The sequence below is a fragment of the Asparagus officinalis genome, chromosome 9 (assembly GCF_001876935.1).
Source record: "Asparagus officinalis chromosome 9, Aspof.V1, whole genome shotgun sequence".
Lineage (NCBI taxonomy): Eukaryota > Viridiplantae > Streptophyta > Magnoliopsida > Asparagales > Asparagaceae > Asparagus > Asparagus officinalis.
This window is the reverse complement of record NC_033802.1, coordinates 31,113,438-31,135,335: the sequence shown is the minus strand read 5'-3', so window position 1 is coordinate 31,135,335 and position 21,898 is coordinate 31,113,438. Positions and strand designations below refer to the sequence as shown.

Here is a 21,898-nt window from a genome sequence, read left to right as displayed (position 1 = left end):
ATCATTGGAGCTTGTAGATCTCCTCGCTGGCTTTCCAACGCACTTTGAATCATTCAAATCCGAGTTCGGATGAAGAAGTTACGGCGAAAACGAACAAACAGGCATAACGGAACGTCTCAGGCTGAACTGGGACACCCGAGGTATCTCGGACCTGGCCGAGACACCCAAAGGTGTCTCGGAACTTGTCGAGCTGTTTTGACCATGATTCGTTTTGAATCTAAAGAAACTCAAAACATGAAAGTTGTAGATATTTTTGTCAGCTTTCCAACCCATCTAGAATCAGGTCATTTGGAGGTCATATGAGGAATTTATGATCAAAATAGCGCCGAGACACCCAAAGGTGTCTCGGACCTTGTGGAGAACTTTTGGCCATGATTCGGTTAGAATCAAAAGAAACTCAAAACATAAAAGTTGTAGATCTCTTTGTCAGCTTTCCAACACATCTTGAATCACTCAAAGCCGAGTTCGGATGAAAGAATTAGAGCCAAAATACTGAAGAGGGTACAAACTGTCTCGCACAGGTGCGAGACACCCCGAGCTGTCTCGCACTTGGGACGTGTTTTTGACGGTTTTCGATCAGTTTTAACCGCGCGGACCTCCTGGAAGCCTATAAATACAAGCTCAGGCCCTCATTTTTTCGGATCTGGAATTCTCGTGCCTCGGCGAAGCCCTGCCGGATTGAAGACTTAAAGTGCACAGATTTCAGAGAGGAGGAGGAGAGATCGGATCGAGTTCTTCAACGCAAGAGAGAGAGATTTGTCAGATCTACAATTTCCCGGATCCGTTCCTTAGGATTATCCCATTGTGGTAATCTTAAGAAGAGTGATTATCTCGCTTCGCCGAGATAAGAGCTACAGTTTTCTCGATCCCTTCGCGGATAGACGAAGCTCTGCCCAATTCTTCAGCAATCAGATCTGATCGACGGTGGTCCACGGATAAACCCCGGCACAGGCAAAGATCCCACGCAAGCAGAAGACCGATAAACGATCTCTGCGTTAGTTTGATAAAGTTGTAAACTTTTTCTTTTCATTGTGTAAGGAGATCTTATAAAAAGATCAACTTTTTATTTCATTCGAGTTTATTGTAACGATTAAAGTTGTAATAGATTCGATAGCAATGAAGAAATCAACTTTCACCGCAAACAAACATATCTTACTGTATTCAAGTCTCAATCCATATCGAGTGAGGAACTCCTTTTGCACATCAATTGGTCGGATTTCATATCGCGCCTTTAATACCTGTCGCAATTGGGCTGCTATGAATTTCCGAGATGCCCGTGATTGCCCTGACAAGTTAGCATGTTGTCCACAACTGTGTTCATTCACAAACCTTTTGATTTCAATTCTTTTACCATACTTAACAGGAGATGCAAAGAGCATCCAAGGGCATCCATATGTCTTCTTATATCGACAACATACTCGGATACGTTTGGGTTCATTCTTTACAAATTCATAGTTAAATTTTTTCGCCATGGAATAGTACTGCAAAGCTAGTCTCAATTCGTTTACAGTCTCAAATTGTTGCCCCTTTTTAGTTAATGCTGTGTGCCACCATTGAGGAATGCTGGAAGTGTTGTTGAGAATATCATCAGCTCTCATTACAATCTCACCAGACGGGAAATTATTTTGGATTCTCTCTGAATTGGATGCATTTTCTGGAGGAGGACGACTATATTCTTCATTCAAAGAGGCATCACTACTGCACAAATTAATCAACCAGTGAGATATCATGCACAATATGTTATATTATCTTCTGATAATTTAAGTTAACAGCAGTAGGACCAAAGGTAACATAGTACAACAAAAGTTAACTAACTGGGTGTAAAATTAACCATTTTCCGTAAACCTTAACATAGTACAACAAAAGTTAACTAACTGGGTGTAAAATTAACCATGTTCCCACGACAATTAACATGTTCATGTAAAGGTTAACATATCTCTTGGAAAATTAACCTATAAGATGAAGAGTTAACATCTAACCATCAGAGATGACAACTATTTTTTCCCAAGTTAGCATCGAAACCTGAAATCACAATTGGCTTATCATCACACATAGACCTGTTCCTGACAGAGTTCATTGTTTACTTACAAATCAATAATAACTTACATTGAGGGATTTAATGCCCATAAGGGATGGTTGAAAGTTGAAGAAAAAAATAACAATGTTTACATCACACAAAACCCAATGTTATAAAGAGTTCATTAATTACTTACATTTCCCTAATCTGATTTTTCCTTGAAGTGGAAAACTCTACATTAACAGCAGCTTGCATGTGAATCTCCGTACAACCAATATTTCGATTGTGATCCAACATGCACTTCAAATCATCATCGTTGTCAACTGAAAAACTGAGGTTGGGGTGCCTCTCAGATTTAAATATAAAGGATAAAACTTCTTTAGGTACTTTCAATCTTTCACACACATCAAATTGGAGTTCATAAAAGCTTGTTGTCGAACTTAGCTTCACGAATATGGCATTCTCGCCTAAAGACACTATGCAAATCAAGTCATTGGCGGCCATTAGGGGTGGTTGAAAGTTATGAGGACAGTTATGAAGGCAATTATGAGGAGTTGAGGAGTAATTGAGGGGATTTCAGGTGCAAAAGGGTTGTTGACAGTTGAAGAAAAAAACCCTAATTTCATTAATGAGAGAGTGAGAGATAAAACTAACCAATTTATAACAAAGGATGATGAAGCAGACAGTAATGGCGGGAGCCCACGCTTTTTCCCCCCGCTTTCCCCCGTCGCTTCGCCAAAAATGCGTTGGGAGAGATCAGGGAACAAGAGAACCCATTCAGACGGTTTTTTGTGAGAGAGATGAGGGCATTTTAGGCAGGTAGCAACAAAATACACCCACTAGATGTATACGTATGGGCTTTTGGGTCTGGGCCACAATTTTCACTATTTTTGGGGGCTGAAGGCTAAGGAAGATAATTGGTGGGGCTAGGCCACATCCCATTTCTTTTTTAGGGGCCTTGAAACATTTTTCCCTAATAAGTAATATGAAGTCAATTGGTTGACTGGGAGAAAAATAAATCTTATAAATAATGTTGATATAGGTTGAAAAATATAAAATGATTTCTATAAATTGACCATAAATATAAGATTGGTTTCCAATCCAAAGGGAAAAAAACCTCAAAAAATTACCATGGACAAGAGCATCGAACTTGTTTTAAGATTTGGGTCCGTGGTGGCAGCAGGCGAATGTGGTTGTGGATGAGGTGAGTCAGCAACGTTCTCTTATCTCCGTCTGACTCGGCTGGCGTTTTCATTCTCGTCAAACCAAAGATAAACAAGGTTACTAAGGTTTACTTCATCATTTCGGAGAAGCGACTAGAGAAAAACAAAGAACATCTATCTGATTAGGGTTTTGGATTGATGGATTGCTGTGCCCAATTCAGCCTCAAAGCCAGCCCCATCTGCGCTAAGTCGGCGTCTGCGGTGAGATCTCAAGGTGCAGGGTTTCGATTCCAGCACCGATCGTCTTTCAGAAAGTTCGAATCTTTGGGCCCCTTTCATCCTCCACCTTTGGGATTTCAGGTTCTTTTCCTATTTTCATCCCGTAAAATTTCTCTTTGCGATGTTTTAAGGAGCTCTTTTATGATTCTATTTTCTTATTAAACTAAATTTGAAATGGAGAACTTTATTTCTGATTGCTGGTTTAGAATCATGATATCGGGGCTATTTGATGCAATTGTTCGTAGTTGCTTTGGAAATGGTAGGAATTTAAAATAGTAGTAGCTTATCAGTTGTAAGGAAAATTAAGAAATGTTAGGAAGTTTTTTTGGTATTCTAGATGGAAGCGACCACTCCAATTCACACGTTGGATCTTAAGGAAGAGAAAATTTTCCGGGCTACGCCTTGTTAAAATTCAACCTGGGCAGAAACCATTGATGTCAGAATATATCAGTACACAGATTAATACTGTGCTGTCCCATTCATTGTCCCACGTCGGTAATTTACAAAAGGATGGATGAGTTGATAAGTAGGTCATGGAATCTAATGTCAATGGCTAGGGAAAAAAATGACAGCGGTTTGAACCAAACTTGATAACGCATTGCACTCAGTCTGTCCTAAGGCTTACATTGCACCAACGAGCTTGCAGGCTTGGAGAGTGACAAATGCTCAGTTGGATTGGTGTTGAAAGATGAATGGAATTAGCAAATTGGGTGGTCACGCTGACCACAGACATCTATCTTATATGCAGGAGAGAAACCAAACATGAATGTCTGTCTGAGTAACTCCCACGATAAACTGCCATTTATAGTTACCGCTAATGTTATGCTGCAATTAGGGTGTTACAACCAACTAATCCCTAACCGAATGAGCTCTTCTGGCTATCTGACATTTTGTCTGCTAGCGGAGTGTGCAGCTGACCCTATATAAAATCAACAAGAGATGGAAATTGCAAGATTTGAAATTCTAATGAAATTCCTCAAAAATTCCTAAACAAAGTACTTCTTAAAATCGTTATGGCGAGAGGTAAAGGAAAAATAAATTGTAGTAAGACTTGGTAATTTGTGTCAGAGCATGACAATGCTATCGATTCTATACTCAGTGTCGCAATCTCTGTTTGTGAGTCCTTTCTAGATGATCACTTTGCTCGATTAGAGGAACAATTTATCAGGATGATCACCTTGGAAAAAATCTTCTCCGACATCGCTTGTTGGATTCACAACAAGGCTTTGCATCTTTCTTCTTGTTCTCCTTTTCGTTATGGGTTGAAGTTGTTGATGCGGTGGGTTCCTCAATCTTTCTCTAGCAAATCCTAAATCTCTATGAGATGAATAGGGTTTTCATCTTGATGCTCCGGTAATCATAATTTGCACCATCGAAATAGGAATAGAGGGTATATTGTTATTCATACCCATAGTATTGGAACTGGCATCAAACTCCCTTTCTAGGGCCTCTTCTTCTTGAAGGGGTTCTTTTACACTCCTTTGCTCAAACCCAATGAAGATGATCCACCTAAGCTCTAATACCAATTCACTTTGATTAAGCCCACAATGAGAGATTTGGATGATTGGTATTTGGTAGAGAGGTTGGTGAAGGTGATGAGAGTTTAGAGAAATTGAGGAAGAAATTGTTTTTCTATTTCTCCATATAGGAAAATTACAATGAGAAACCAATTTAATCCTAACTCAATTGGGGATTACATCGTAGCCATCCATGTGACACTTCCTACCAACTACAAACATGTGACTCCCACATAGCCCAACTACCACATTTACTTTAAACACTCATACAGACTCAAACATAAACTAACAAGCAACAACTAATCAAAGCATTACTTTCTACTATTTGCACAAATGCAAAGAAACTGAGTGAATTTTTTTACTTGTAAAGAGTCAAAAGAGTTCACTTAGGGGGTCTATTCACAATTGGGCTATAGTATAAGGGTCTACCCACAATTAATACTTAGAAAATTTTAAAACTTCACTTTAATCAAATTTCATTCATGGATCTATCCATAAAATTGTTCAAAGAGTTATCCTAGTTTTATGCAAGTTACTCATGTTTTTATTACAAGTATCGAAAAGAATATACATCAATATATACACGAAGTAATATATTTTAATATTTAAAAGTGCAACAAAGCTAAGAAAAACATAAAAAAAGAAGATCTGCGCCTCAGATTGGGTAAAGGATAAAATATAACTTGCCTAGGATGAGAATAGATACAAGCTATTTATTTGGCTAAAGTAGGTTAGTGATCAGAATTGATAGCACAACACCTACAAAAGCTTAATTTCAATACATGCAAATGTCGGAACAGATATCTACTAAAATATTCTCGAAAAAATGATTGTATCATAAGAATTAATCATATAGAAAAGAGAAACTAATATAAAGAGTGCTACTATCATACCACATCAAATTTTTGTACGAATATCTAAACACAAATTCTTGATGCGAAACAAATGAAGAAAAAATGGTTCATTATCCTTGTAGTAAAAAATAGCTAAGACTTTAACCTCATAACCATAATTAGGCTATTAATAGAAAGTTGTGTTCGCTCAAAATTTCTCAAGTAAGATTTAGAGAATTACTTAGTTTACATGAGAGATATGTAAGTGGAACTTGAGATTGTTTTTGTTATTATTAATTGTAAACAGTTATACTTTATACGAGCAAATAAATTTGATGGGTGAACTGAATGTTTGCATGAAGTTCAACCCTTTTCTAGTGATAATATTGTGATATGTTTCACTTTATGTAAACTTTCTTTACTCCTTTGACAAGAGGGGTACCTTTCTAGGAACATTTACCTTTAAGTACATAAAAGTTAGAAAAATCATTTATTAATAAACACTATTTCAACCATTTCATGATGATCATATAAGACTATATGTCCTTGCAATAAAACCCTTGAGCAATAATAAGGTTATAGATGAAACATGTAGATGACCCTCCTAAGAAAGAGACCCTCAATAGTGTATGCAACTCCATATACTATAGAAAGTCGCGTTTTGTGACATGTGATCTATTTTATCAGTGTGTTATTTCCTCTTTAGGAAAGGATTTACTCAAGATATGCTGACAAGAGATACAATGAAACACCATGGAAGAGGAGATATAATATTTTTTGACATTTTGAAAGTGTCTCTCTTCCCTCCTATTCTCTTTGTATAGCTTTTTTTTCATGTCTAGTAGTTTTAGAAATATTTTTTTCTTAATTCCTCTTTAAGTTTACCATTTCTCACTTCCTACACCTCATATCAAACTTCAAATTTTGATTACATATGACAATGACTTAGAAAAACTCATGGTCTCTGCTTGTTTCTCATTAGTTTTCTAATATTTGGGCACTATTTGACTGAACTATTAGAGGTCAAGAGTGCCAAGAGAGACCACTGCGGCATCACCCTTATGAGCTCATTCCGAGAGGATGCACAAAATTCTAGAGCCGAGGGAGTAATTATCTATTTATCTCTATGCGGAATATGGATATATTTGTGACAAACAACGAATAATTATTCATACTTCTACCTTTGCTTGTTTAGCCTTTTTAATGAAAGATAATGAATGCTTATAAGGTTTAGAAAGTATAACCGATACAAGTATGGAATTTATATAGTTATATATTTGAAATATTGTAATATTTGTTGTTGTCATTGTTAATTCTAAAAGCTCATATCTAATTTGGTAATGTTTTCCCACAGTTTATTGGCTTTTAAACAAATTTACGAATTTACTTTATAATCAAATTTCTTTTTTAGATAGATCTAACTAGAATACCATTGTAACCTGGATATATGCAAACTACTTATTTTCTAACAACAAGAATTGAATCGAATTGATACCGATACATGTACAAAGTGATATATTTAACATTTAGAAATAGATCAGAGCTAAATGCATAAAAAATAATGTTTGTGCTTCATCATGGATTAGGATTAGAGTATAACTTCTCGCAGGATGAAAACCAATCACAAATTATATATTTAAATAAATTTGGTTTATGGTGAATACTAAAAGCACAAAGCCCACAAGAAATTAAATTTAATACATGTAAAAAATGTACAAATTGATAGCTACAAAAACTACTTGAAAAAAACTATTGTTATAAATACTATTGATATACAAAAAGAACCAATAATAGTTTGGAATTATTACAAATATTACATCAATTTTTCTACAAAGATTTAAACACAAATCCTTGATTAGTGTAAGCAAATATTATAGCAAAAAATGTTAATCATTGTCCTTATACTAAAAAATAGTTGAGACTTAAACCTCATACCTAAAATAATAATACTACTAGAAAATTGTGTTCCCTAAAAACTATGCGAGCAGAATTCAGATAATTACTTATTATTGAATGGAAGATTCATAAGTGGATTTTGAGATTCTTATTGTCATTATTAATCTTAAACAAGTATAATTTACACGAGTAAATAAATTTGTAAGGAAACTCAATATTTGCATGATGTCCTACTCTTTGCTGATGACCATATTGTGATAAGTTTCACTGTGTGGCTTTTGTTTATGCTTTTAATTTGCTTGAAAGGAGGAAACCTCCATGGGAAGAGTTAATTCATTGGGTGGATAGTTAAATTTACCATGGTTAGTCTGTGGGGACTTCTAAGTGAAGATGATAGAGCAGGAGGAGAAACTGTTGCTGATTATGAGACTAGAGAGTTTCAAAATTGCATTGTTACTTGCCAAATCAAACACCGTAGTCAGTCTTAGTGCTGTTTCAGACTTTCAGTTAGTCTAATAGGCAAGAGGATGGAATCAGAATATGGAGAAAAATAGATAGAACAATGGTCAATGAAGCATGGATTCATAAGTATTCTAGTAATGTGAAGTTTCTTCATTCTGGCTTCTCTGATCACTCACTTGGTTGTATATCAATTTATAAAGAGGATATGGAAGGGTAAAAAGCATTTCAGATACTTTTAGATTAGGGATGATCATCCTAAATTTCTAGATTTGGTTGTAGAGACTTGAAAAGTAGTTGAGGTGTAAAATATGTAGTGTGGTGACTAAGTTAGAAACTATAATGGACAAAATGAAGGAGCTTAATACCATACACTTTGGCCATATAAGTGGGCAGGTTATTAGAGTCAATAAGTTTTTGCAGGATGTCCAGTGCAAATTACTAACAAACCTTCAAGTTGCTGAGCTTATCTCTCAAGAAAAAATCCTATTGGCAAAATATGAGAAATTATTAAATGCAAAATATCTTCTTATAAGCAGATTTCTAGAGTTCAAGGGAATATACACGGAGTAAGAAATATCAAGATTTTCCATTCTGCAATGCAACATAGAAGGCACTTCACCAATATACTTTACATAATGATCAATAGGCGAGGTTAACAGATAATAAGCTTATCGTAGTAGAAATCCTTAACTTCTATACTGGTCTTATGGGTACTGCTACGCTAGATCTTGATTCACCTGATGATGATATTATTTAAGCAAGGCCTTGCCTATTTGAGGATAAAGTTCAGTTGCTAAATTAGTTTGCTACGGATGAGGAGATAAAGAAGTCCGCTTTTTCTATTGCTTATGAAAAGGCCACTAGACCTGATGATTATTCTGCTCACTTTTTAAAGAAAAGTTGGCATATTTTGGGACATGACTTGATGTGAGCAGTGCATGAGTTTTTCGACATAGGTAAAATCCTTGGTCAGGTTAATTCAACTACAATTACTCGTATTCCTAAAGTGCCTTATCCTTGATTAGCCTCTGATTCAGACCAATGTCCTGCTGTAATTTCATTTCTAGAGCCATCTCTAAGCTATTGGCTTCTAGAATGCTATTAGTTCTTGGCTCCCTCATTTCTAATGCTTAGAGTGCTTTTATCAAGGGTAGAATTATCACCAATAATTCTCTACTAGCTCATGATTTAGTAAAACATTATAGTAGGAAAGTTATATCTCCTAATGCGATGATAATTATTGCTATAAAAAAGGCGTATGATACTATTAATTTGAGGTTCATCAAGCTAATGCTCTCAAGTTTGGGTTTTCCTATTAAAATGGTAGCGAGGATAATGACATGTGTATCTAGTCATAAATTTACTATAGTTTTCAATGGCTCATTTCATGGGTAATTTCAAGGGAAAAGAGGTTTGAGAATAGGAGATGTAATCTCTCCTTCTTTGTTATTGGTATGAAATACCTATCAAGGAAATTAAAAGTTGTTCAGAATGGGATTTTTAAATATAATCCTAAATGTGCTCCATTGAACCACACAATCTTTGTTGATGATCTTCTAATGTTTGAAAAGGCTGGTATGGGTTCTATGAAGTGCCTTGAAAAATGTTTAAACTTCTTCAGCAGGGTCTCTAGTCTTAATACTAACCCTTCAAAGTCTTCCATGTCCTTTGATAGGGTTAGTCAAGAGGCTAGAGAGATCCGCCAAACTCACTGATGTGTAAGAGACTCATATAGTGACTGTAATGCTCTCATCACTAAGATAACTGCTCATATTCAGGGTTGGCGAGCTTAGAAACTCTCTTATAATGGGAGGCTACAATTGATCAAGATAGTATTAGGTGTTTAAGTATCCTGGTCTACTAATTTTGTTCTACCAAATAATGCCTCAAGAGAGTGGATGAAATTTGTGGAAGCTTTCTTTGGGGGTGTTCTCATGACTCCAACATGGTTGCTTAGAATGTTATTTGTAATGATAACAAGCATGCACGATTGGGGATTTTTTCCTCAGTTTATTGGAGTACTGCATCATCTTGTAAAATGTTATGAGATATTCATACGAGGAAAGTAATAGGATCTAAGATGCGAGTTTAGAGGGGGTGAATAGGATTGCTTATAATGTTTCGAATATCACATATAATGTAGCAGAAATATGACAATTCGAACACAATAAGCAATAAACAAACAGCAAATAAAAATGCAGCTAGATTACAAGATTTTTATAGTGGTTTAGATAACAATCCTACATCCACACTTCTTTCTCGTGAAGGGACTTCCTCACCATGTGAAATTACCTAAATTCCATACCCGATTCAGTAGGCTCAAAAGACTGAAACTCTAATTTCACTAAAACTAGTCGTCTAACCTAACTCTTGACACACGAGTGACCTTGACCCTAGCTAGCGTCTAATCTTTCAATTAACCCTGGCTTGAGTGCACCGCAAACTCTCAATTCATCTGGGCTTGAGTATGTCGTAATCCCTCAAATTGCACTGACTTGAGTATGCCGTAAAAGCAAGTTTAAAACAAAGTAACATGTATTAATTATGCATAATGGGAAAGATCTTATAGTCTTTTTTGATTGAGATCGTTCTCTAATTGATTTATTATGGAAATCTAGAAGAATGACGATGATTTTGAAGTCCAAGGCCAACACTCCTTGAAGGTTGATGATCAGATGATGAAGAACGATGCCGATGATGCTTTCTGAGAAGCCTGAGCAAAATTAATCACCAAAGTTGAAACCCTAGCTCTCTTTCTTCCTCTATCTTTTTAGCTCTGAAATAAGTTAGGAATCTCTGATAAAAAGAGAGAGGAATGAGCCTATATAGCCTCAGTAACGAATGGTTTAGAGAGAATACAGATCAAAATATAATTCTAAAACCTAATGCCACTCATCGATGAGTGGGTTGGCTCATCGATGAGCACAGCTCCAGGCCCATCGATGAGCGGGTTGTCCCATCGATAATCTAGACCCTATAATCAATTTTGCTCTCTGTTGACCTCATACTCATCAATGAGCTTGAACCCCTCATTGATGAATAATGCCTTGTTTTGCTGATTTTGACTTATTTCTTACGCTTTCAATTCTGAACTTGATTTTAACTTCATATAACCTGTATACAACATCTCAAAACACATATTGGACCGAAGTTTTGTTATTCATCAAACTAAGTCAATTGTACAGACACATACGAACATGGTCCTAACAACAAGAATTGTTATGGATGAAATGGATTCATGACAATTACCAATAAAGAGATGATACTTGGGCTGTTCAGAAAGGATTTAATGATACATGGGCCTGGAAACAAACCTTGAATGCTAGAGATAAAGCAAATGGTATTTTTGGTTCCAGTGTTGAGCTGATTGATAAACAACAGCACTGGAGTGCAGGAGGGAAATTTATTGTCTAGGGCCTATCATGATATTATTCTAGCAAGGCAAAGGGTTCAATGGCATAATACTACATGAGGTAAACTCAACATACCAAAGAACTCTTTTATACTTTGGTTGATTGCTCTAGCAAGATTGCTCACTCAAGAAGATTATGCAGAATGGAGACTTTAGTTATTGACTCCTGTTGCATATGTTCTAATGCTACTGAAACTCAAGAATATTTGTTCTTTGATTTTGTGCTTCCGTCTGAAATGTGGAATTATATCATGGGTTGAAATTGTTTCAGGATTAGATGTTGTAGATGGAGTTTGTTTTTCCATATCTTTACTCAGAGCATGTACAGGAGGAATTATGCTGCTGATGTTAAACGACTGGCACTATCTGCCTCTGTCTGTGGGATTTGGTTGGAGAGGAATACCAGGTTGCATGCTTATAAAACTTCAACTCCAGAAAGGGTCATCAAGAGAATTAAGGATTCAGTGCTAACAATATGGCATAGAAATGCTATAATATTTCTTCTAAGTTTAGGGAGTGGATAGCAACATTAGGATAAGTAAGTTTTTTTGTTTTGTTTTTAGTAGACTGTTATAGAAATTGAGAGTTTTATTATCGTTTTGTTTTTAGTTAGACTGTTATAGCAATTGAGAGTTTTACTCTAGTATGCCCGGATTATAGAGATGTACATATAATGTTCAACTAGTAAATGGAAAGTATTATTTCATTGACCAAAGAAAGAAGAGAGCAATATCAGGGGGGAAACATATAAAAATGACTTATTATAGAGAAATAATTAACAAATATCATTTTTTTGCTTATGTGTATACTATGGAGCATATAGAACTTGGACGGTGGACATAACCCTTTTTTCTTTCGTTTTCGTTTTTTTTTGTTTGCTATTTTATATGTGATCTTCAAAATCCTAAATATTTTTTATTGTTCAGTGTCTTTCTGAATTCTGCCATGGTAATAGCTTTGCTTGTGCAAGAGCTCCATCACTGGTTACAACTGCCTGTGCAGAGTCTAATGATTATGCATCAAGAAGTGTAGGTACACCACTTGAACCACAGACGCCTGAAGGGAAATTCTTGTGTGGTATTTTGAAGAATCATCCTCATATTTTCTCAGTTGCTGCATCAGAGCAGCTGAAGGAATTGGCTACAGATAGGGATAATGCCTTGGCGCGCTTGGAACACAGTGCAGGCTCCTCAGAATCATGCCTTCATGGGTCAGTAGAGATTTCTAACCTTTTGTCTTGTCAATAGTTTGCTAATGTCGAGGTTGCCTTTTTCATGATTATAGATGCTATTAAAAGTTTTCAGCAAGTTCTTTTTTGCAGGTCACCACCTCTCCTGTTTGATATTAAAGTTCTATAAAATACTCCTAAATGTTTTAGTGGGCTAGGGGAACTTTTATTTTCATGAACAATTTCTTGACTTTGACATCTTAGTCTATGAATTAGTCTGAATGTCTTGCAATCATTAGCTCCTCCTATATACTGGCTCCTCTGTTTGCATAAACAATTTCAACTTGCTACCATCTTTTATGGATGTCCTTGAAGTTTAGGTGGGTGTTTGGTTTTACCTCTGGCTGCTTGGTATGGGTCATACCCATTTTGAATGAATAAATCAAGCTAAGTCCTTATCAATGTTAAAAATAACAATAACACATTACCAAACGTTATACCTTCTGTTAAGGTTTAAGGGGGAAAAACGCAAAAAAAAATAACATAACACATAACGTAATTTATTTTGTATATTAGTTATTTAGATATTTCATAAATACAAACTATTCATAATGACTTTAATAATTAGAAAAATCAAAATTTTCAAGCATGGAGGAGGATTGAAAGAGTTACGAGAATTGGGAGTTAGAAGGCTTCATATGAAAGTACCCTAAAGGCGGGGTGAATAAGATATTTGCTAATCTAATCCAATATTAATGTCAAATTAAAACTTATTAAAGAATATCCTAGCAATATGATGTACAATGAGATATGTAAGGATAAATAATAAACAATAGACGATATAAACTATGAGACAATAGGCGATATGAAAATGTACACAAGAATAAGTGCGTCAATACCAAACACAAACAAGCAATATGATCACGGAGTTCGGTCTAACACTCGACCTACGTCTCCGCTCCTCACCTCGAGGAGATTCTCCACTATCTCAAAATCACTACATAATCGGTTTTCAAAGCTCACCGAAAACTTTTACAATCTACACGTTGTCAATCCCACAATACACGCCTCTTAAGTGTTGGCCTACCCGTATCACATTTATCAAGTGCTTGGAATTATTACTTCTTCCTAGGTTTTTACAACCAAACCACTCATCTTGGAATTGACCCCGGTCTCTCCCAATCACTCCTCTAAGTGTCGTTGTGTATTACAACGTGTTCTTACAATAAGCTCAAATAAATGATTTTGTTCTCTAATACAAATGAGAACAAAAATGAAAGCTCACTCAATTGTTACACTCTCACAACCTAAAATATACAATATGTGAAATACTTAAGCTCAAGTGATTGTGTGGGAAAACAATGAGTAATAACGAAAATTTAAACTCAATTAAATCTAGCAAATATATATGAGAATCAAAATAAAAACAAGCTAGATAAATGAGTTTAGAAAAAACTTCTCTAAACAAGGAGAGATAAAGTTTTGAGGTTGAAACTCCTCAAGAATGAAATTTCGACTCTCCACTTTGTAGAAACTCTTTTTGCACAAACCAAAAACACACTTATAAACTTGAAACAAACTGGTATAAACTCAATTAAACATCCATAAGAAGAACTAAGGCTTGAAGGCTATATATATATCTTACAAACAAAATAGCCCAAAACTAGCCGTTACTGAAATCTGACTGTTTATCGGTCGACTGATGAATATCATCGGTCAACTGATGAACAATTATCGGTCGACTGATTATAGATGATCAGTCGACTGATAAGTCTGTAAAAAAAACAGACGCTGGAAAACTCTATTGGTCAGTCGACCGGTCGATTTGCATCGGTCGACTGATTTTGTTCACAGCACATATTGTGCTGAAAAACTCGGTTTTCTAAAATCAATAAAAAATAACAAATCAACTCTCAAAATAGTAAAACTTGGGTAAATGTTTATATACATGAGAATAGATATTTTAAAGAAGAAATTTTTGAAATATCATTTCCCATTTGTGAAAACTTGCTGTTTTGCAAAAGTTCAAAATACGAGTTTTGTTGAAAAACAATTTTGATGAAATTTCTTCAAACGAGTTCTGAGATTCTTTTAAATAGATTGATAGACTTTAGAAAAGATATAAAACCGTATTATTTAGTCTATAATCCAAAAAACACAAAATATGAAACGATACATGTGTGTATGTGAATAATTTGAGCTTTAAGTACAACCACACAGTATACAACTAAACTTAAAAATACTATACCCAAGCTTGATATGCATGAAGCTCGATCTTGGATCTTTGACTTGAATCGCGACGACTTCATTCCAAATATCCACCAACTCTAGAATATCGTCGTTAAGACGCAAATTCATCCCAACTAGATACACGTTGGGAAAAACATAAATACTCGAAAATAAGATTATAAATTGTTTGTTAATCATCAAAACTAGATTAAAAAGTAGGCTCATAAACATGAGTCCTAACATCATATTCATCAAAAGGAGTTGGATTTAGAAGCTGGAGAGATGTTGAAGGTGGAGATAGGGTTAGGATTTATTCGTCAGCGAGAGGAGAGACGGGAGCCTAGGAGGAACCAGAGAGGAGCCTTGACATTAGTAGAGATAGAGGACAAGAAGAGCCTTATCGTCAGCGAGAGACTTCGTCTTCATCAAAGGCACGAGAGGAAGAAGAGACTGAGAGGTTTCTTCGTCGAAGGAGTGAGAGAAGGAGGTGGAAGGGGAGGATACAAGGGAGGCGCTGGAGAATTGGTCAGAGGAGTTTTTTCATGCAAGTGAAATTGGGGTTGGGGATTCAATTGGGAACTTATGTCAGATAACCTAATACTAATATAGACGGTGGAGATATTGCCACGCGTCCAAATCTGATCATCAATTTAACATAATTTAACAAGTGTTAAATAACGCTTAACATAGCAAGGATAAAACACATTTTGATATTATCTTCTGTGTTAAATGCAATATGAGATTTTTTTTTTGCCCAAGTTTTATAACAATTTGGCTCTATTAGGTGTTGAAACAGTACCCACAATTGAAAAAACTTTCCAAATTATAGTTTAAACATTTGAAGCTTCTAATGAATAAAACTCTTACGAAATGTGAATATGCTCATATTGTCTTTTGGAGTCTAGGGCTATGGAATAGCACTCACCACATCCACTGGTCTTTGTGCCTAGAATTTTGTTTAAATTCTTTCATTAATTCAAATATCTAGCATGTGAATATGTGGAAAGAGGTTCACAGTTGGAGGCAGTCCTGAGCTTACCCATTACTGTTTGTTGATAATATATTGTTAGTATGCAGTTAACCCTAATTATCCTGCATCTTACCAACCCCCCCCCCCCCCCCCCCCCCCCCCCAAAAAAAAAAAAAAAAAAAAAAAAAAAAAGAAGCGGTGCATTAAATAGTCTGATTCATTTGATAGCCAGTGGACATAATTTTTCTTTACCTAGTGTGTAATTATTTAACATGGTTTCTCTCCTTAATTATGTATACATCATGATTATTTTTCCTTGATGTTAGAAGAAAAGAACATTACTTGAAAGCTTCAATCCTTATCTCTCTTTTTTGGAACTTGAAACCAGGAGGATAGCAGAAATTAAAGAGCTTGAATGCCAAATTTCCATTGAGGAGGTTATGTACTTGTTAATCGTCCACAATTTCTATGAAATTAAGGTCTCTATGATTCCAAACCTTTCCAAATGTACCGATGACGGAAGGCTTGGGATCTGGTCATCAAAGGTTCAAGAGCTCGAGTCTATTCATGGGCCTGAGATCCAAGAAATGATAAGAGAACATCTTTCAAATATCCTCAGATGGAAAGGCACGGATACCATGTACACACTTAAAATATCTTACAAACAAAATAGCCCAAAACTAGCCGTTACTGAAATCTGACTGTTTATCGGTCGACTGATGAATATCATCGGTCAACTGATGAACAATTATCGGTCGACTGATTATAGATGATCAGTCGACTGATAAGTCTGTAAAAAAAACAGACGCTGGAAAACTCTATTGGTCAGTCGACCGGTCGATTTGCATCGGTCGACTGATTTTGTTCACAGCACATATTGTGCTGAAAAACTCGGTTTTCTAAAATCAATAAAAAATAACAAATCAACTCTCAAAATAGTAAAACTTGGGTAAATGTTTATATACATGAGAATAGATATTTTAAAGAAGAAATTTTTGAAATATCATTTCCCATTTGTGAAAACTTGCTGTTTTGCAAAAGTTCAAAATACGAGTTTTGTTGAAAAACAATTTTGATGAAATTTCTTCAAACGAGTTCTGAGATTCTTTTAAATAGATTGATAGACTTTAGAAAAGATATAAAACCGTATTATTTAGTCTATAATCCAAAAAACACAAAATATGAAACGATACATGTGTGTATGTGAATAATTTGAGCTTTAAGTACAACCACACAGTATACAACTAAACTTAAAAATACTATACCCAAGCTTGATATGCATGAAGCTCGATCTTGGATCTTTGACTTGAATCGCGACGACTTCATTCCAAATATCCACCAACTCTAGAATATCGTCGTTAAGACGCAAATTCATCCCAACTAGATACACGTTGGGAAAAACATAAATACTCGAAAATAAGATTATAAATTGTTTGTTAATCATCAAAACTAGATTAAAAAGTAGGCTCATAAACATGAGTCCTAACATCATATTCATCAAAAGGAGTTGGATTTAGAAGCTGGAGAGATGTTGAAGGTGGAGATAGGGTTAGGATTTATTCGTCAGCGAGAGGAGAGACGGGAGCCTAGGAGGAACCAGAGAGGAGCCTTGACATTAGTAGAGATAGAGGACAAGAAGAGCCTTATCGTCAGCGAGAGACTTCGTCTTCATCAAAGGCACGAGAGGAAGAAGAGACTGAGAGGTTTCTTCGTCGAAGGAGTGAGAGAAGGAGGTGGAAGGGGAGGATACAAGGGAGGCGCTGGAGAATTGGTCAGAGGAGTTTTTTCATGCAAGTGAAATTGGGGTTGGGGATTCAATTGGGAACTTATGTCAGATAACCTAATACTAATATAGACGGTGGAGATATTGCCACGCGTCCAAATCTGATCATCAATTTAACATAATTTAACAAGTGTTAAATAACGCTTAACATAGCAAGGATAAAACACATTTTGATAATATCTTCTGTGTTAAATGCAATATGAGATTTTTTTTTTGCCCAAGTTTTATAACAATTTGGCTCTATTAGGTGTTGAAACAACCCACAATTAACAATTTGGCTCTATTAGGTGTTGAAACAGTACCCACAATTGAAAAAACTTTCCAAATTATAGTTTAAACATTTGAAGCTTCTAATGAATAAAACTCTTACGAAATGTGAATATGCTCATATTGTCTTTTGGAGTCTAGGGCTATGGAATAGCACTCACCACATCCACTGGTCTTTGTGCCTAGAATTTTGTTTAAATTCTTTCATTAATTCAAATATCTAGCATGTGAATATGTGGAAAGAGGTTCACAGTTGGAGGCAGTCCTGAGCTTACCCATTACTGTTTGTTGATAATATATTGTTAGCGTATCAAAGTTACCCTAAGTTATCCTCATCTTACCAACCCCCCCCCCCCCCAAAAAAAAAAAAAAAAAATAAAAAAAAAAAAAAAAAAAAAAAAAAGAAGGCGGCATTAAATAGTCTGATTCATTTGATAGCCAGTGGACATAATTTTTCTTTACCTAGTGTGTAATTATTTAACATGGTTTCTCTCCTTAATTATGTATACATCATGATTATTTTTCCTTGATGTTAGAAGAAAAGAACATTACTTGAAAGCTTCAATCCTTATCTCTCTTTTTTGGAACTTGAAACCAGGAGGATAGCAGAAATTAAAGAGCTTGAATGCCAAATTTCCATTGAGGAGGTTATGTACTTGTTAATCGTCCACAATTTCTATGAAATTAAGGTCTCTATGATTCCAAACCTTTCCAAATGTACCGATGACGGAAGGCTTGGGATCTGGTCATCAAAGGTTCAAGAGCTCGAGTCTATTCATGGGCCTGAGATCCAAGAAATGATAAGAGAACATCTTTCAAATATCCTCAGATGGAAAGGCACGGATACCATGTACACACTTAAAATCAAAAGGTTACAACTGGGTCGGATCTATGCTGCTTCAGTAATGTATGGTTACTTTCTAAAGTCTGTCAGTTTGAGGTACCACTTGGAGCTCAGTCTTCCTTCAATGAATCTACCAACTCCTCTGTTTCAAAATAATCAAAACGAGGAGAATTTGGTCGCGCTTAGATACTCTGATGAGCTAAGGGGTTATATGATGAGCTTTGATTCAAAGACACTGCAACTATGTGCAAAGCTGAGATCTCAAGAAGCAGCTAACTTAATTGAGAAACACACCGCAGCTTTATTTGGTTATCCTGACAAATACGATGGTAATGGTGGTGAGGTCATCACGGTTTCAGATTTGGGATTGAGAAGGTTGGTGATGGAGGCGCTGGCATTTGGGACTTTTCTATGGGATGTGGAAAGATATGTTGATTCTGTGTACAGATTGAAGGAGAACTGAAAAATTTATGTAGTTACGGAAAAAGAGTGCAATGTAACATAAACTTTGGTGTTTGTTAAATATGACGGTGAAATTTCTTGGTCACAACTAATTTTGCATCTATATTTGTATATTGGTACCAATTGTGTTACTGTATTTCGTTAAGAGTAATAGAGATGAACCTGGCTAACTTCGACATGTAAATAAGATGAGTCCTCTGCGCCTTTACAAGTTTTACATTGTTGATGCGGTGAATAATCATCTTTGAAATTGTTTATGAAGTTCACATTTGACTGTTAGCCAAATACTTTAGAATGAGAACTGAACTGACGCGAGGGAAGCTATTTCTGGTTTAAGTCAATTATTTAGAAACAGAGGGAGGACCCCACGTTTCCCATTTTTCTGTCGACATCCAATGTATCGTTTAGAAATATCCTCCAATTATTTCAATGTTTCTGATGAAATGTGAGGGGGAGTCTTTATGTCCTGAATAAGCCACATAAGCTATTGCGCAAAGGGAAATCAACTGAACGCTTGCACGCCAAGGCTAACAACAATCAAAATATATATTACAGTTGACATCAAAACTTCTTCCTGCTCATTAACAAATTATAATGTCACTTCTCCTGCTAAAACTAATTTTCTCTGCTCTGAGCTCATTAACAAGCCTAGCAACTTTAGTCATATTTCGTATAGTAGCCCTTCTCATTGTGTTGTTGATCAAAGTGGTCAGAGTCCCATCTGTGCTCATCGAAGGAGCTCTGCAACTCATTGCGAGTCTATTGAAGGTAACATTGGAGAGTGTCTTGGAGCTAATTAAAAATGTGTTTCTGTCTGCTGTTTCCAATGGAATCGAACTTGTGAGCGGTACTGCAACTGGTTCCATCAGCCTCACAGCCTTGGCAGTCATGGAGCTCGCGGAGAAGATGAAGAATGCACTTGACGGATTGGCCGAGATATTCCCAGAGGCATTTGAGGGGGTGTCGGAGATGATTGAGAAGATGGTTTTGGACTTGTGGGACAAGTACAGGGATGCAGTGGGATATATCATTAAGAATCTTTAGACTCTGGTTGAAAATGTATCATTTTGAATCTTTGCTGCCGTTAACATGTAATTAATTCTTTTTGGACATAAGGGATAATTGTTTCCATTTCAAGGTATGTTGCCAGCAGTGTTTCGTTAGCTTATCGATAATCTTTGTACTAGGTTAGAGCTTAGACGGTAAGAAAATTCACTTTGATAAAGAAGAAACTGATTTCTACGGTTGGATTCTTGTAGAAATTTATTTATGAATGGTGTTGAATGTTCATTTGTCTCATTTTTCTTATCATAACATTCATACCTCTCCTTTATTCACATTTAACTCTTGATCCTCATATGAAATATCACGTGGGAATCAAATAACAGCAAATTATTTTTTTTGCACACAATTTAGTCTTAAAATCCGTAACGCTATAATACCATCTCAAAGTCCCTCTAACTAATTGCTCCACAACTCCAAAGTTGTGAGAATTGAGTATTACAGTTTTATATTCTAACAGTTTCTAAAACTAAATAATGTAATTTACACTGGAGTGAGAGTCCTTTAAACTAGTTGAGCACGCAACTAACAGTCCATGTCCTTAGCGCAACGTACCATTGCCTCAAGAGCTCGCCAAATCTCGGTCATCTTCACCTACTTCCTATCTCCAGCGACATACTCATGGATTCTACTTCCAACCTTAATCAAACTACAACCAAGAGATCTGCTCTCTTTCCTCCTCACCTGTTATTTCTCTTCCCACTTCCGTGCGTTTGCATAAACAATCGACATCATGACACCGTCACCTGCACTCTCAGGCTCCAAAACTAACAATCTCTTGCTCGGGATATTTCCAATTCTAAAATCTCCTTTCACGCTGCACACACCCGCAAAGTCTGCCAAATAACTGCATTAGGCTGCATGGGCATTGTCTCCATGAACCTGTAGGCCTCCTCTAACTGCCCTGCTCAACATAACAGATCGACCAAGCGCTTGTAATGAGCCACATTTGTCACGCCCCGAAACTACAGTGGGAATTCGTAAATGCGGGGTGCGCGACAGCAGGGACCCGTGCACGAGATAATTTTTATGCACGGGTCAAGCCTGGCACTTCATATCACATAGTTTATCTCAAAATGTTCATAAACCTACTAATGATAGAAATCGGAGCAACTATATATATGTATATAATCGGTACTTACAGCCCACAAGTTCACCGTTATAAGCATTTTTTACAAAACAAAACAAATTGTACGGAAGATAACATCAAAAGAAGAGGCTCTCCATATAACGCCTCTCAGCCAAAAGCCCAAAATCAAAAGTTCAGCAAGTATGAAGTTACGCTGGATCTGAAATTTTTTTTTAAAAACTACGGGGTGAGCTAGCACTCAGTGAGAACATTTTCCACTAGAGTTCCTAGATAACTAACAAAATAGTAATAAGAATAATTCTCAGAAATAACGAATTACAAGTTTTGCATGAGAAATTCAAAGAGAGCAAAAATACGATCCAAATATCATAATATTGTCGTCTTTAAGAAAGAATACCACAATTATATTTTCTTTCTTATGTGCAACTGAATATACTGTGAAGT

The 21,898-nt window shown here is 36.0% G+C and overlaps 1 protein-coding gene across 1 annotated transcript; it reads left to right on the top strand.

Moving 5' to 3' along the window:
* Positions 3,154 to 19,394, top strand: LOC109823916 (UV-B-induced protein At3g17800, chloroplastic-like). Its single transcript, XM_020390366.1, has 3 exons — positions 3,154 to 3,540; positions 12,506 to 12,789; positions 18,595 to 19,394. Exons 1-3 carry the CDS (start codon positions 3,379 to 3,381, stop codon positions 19,301 to 19,303), a joined length of 1,155 nt encoding a protein of 384 aa, XP_020245955.1. The 5' UTR covers positions 3,154 to 3,378; the 3' UTR covers positions 19,304 to 19,394.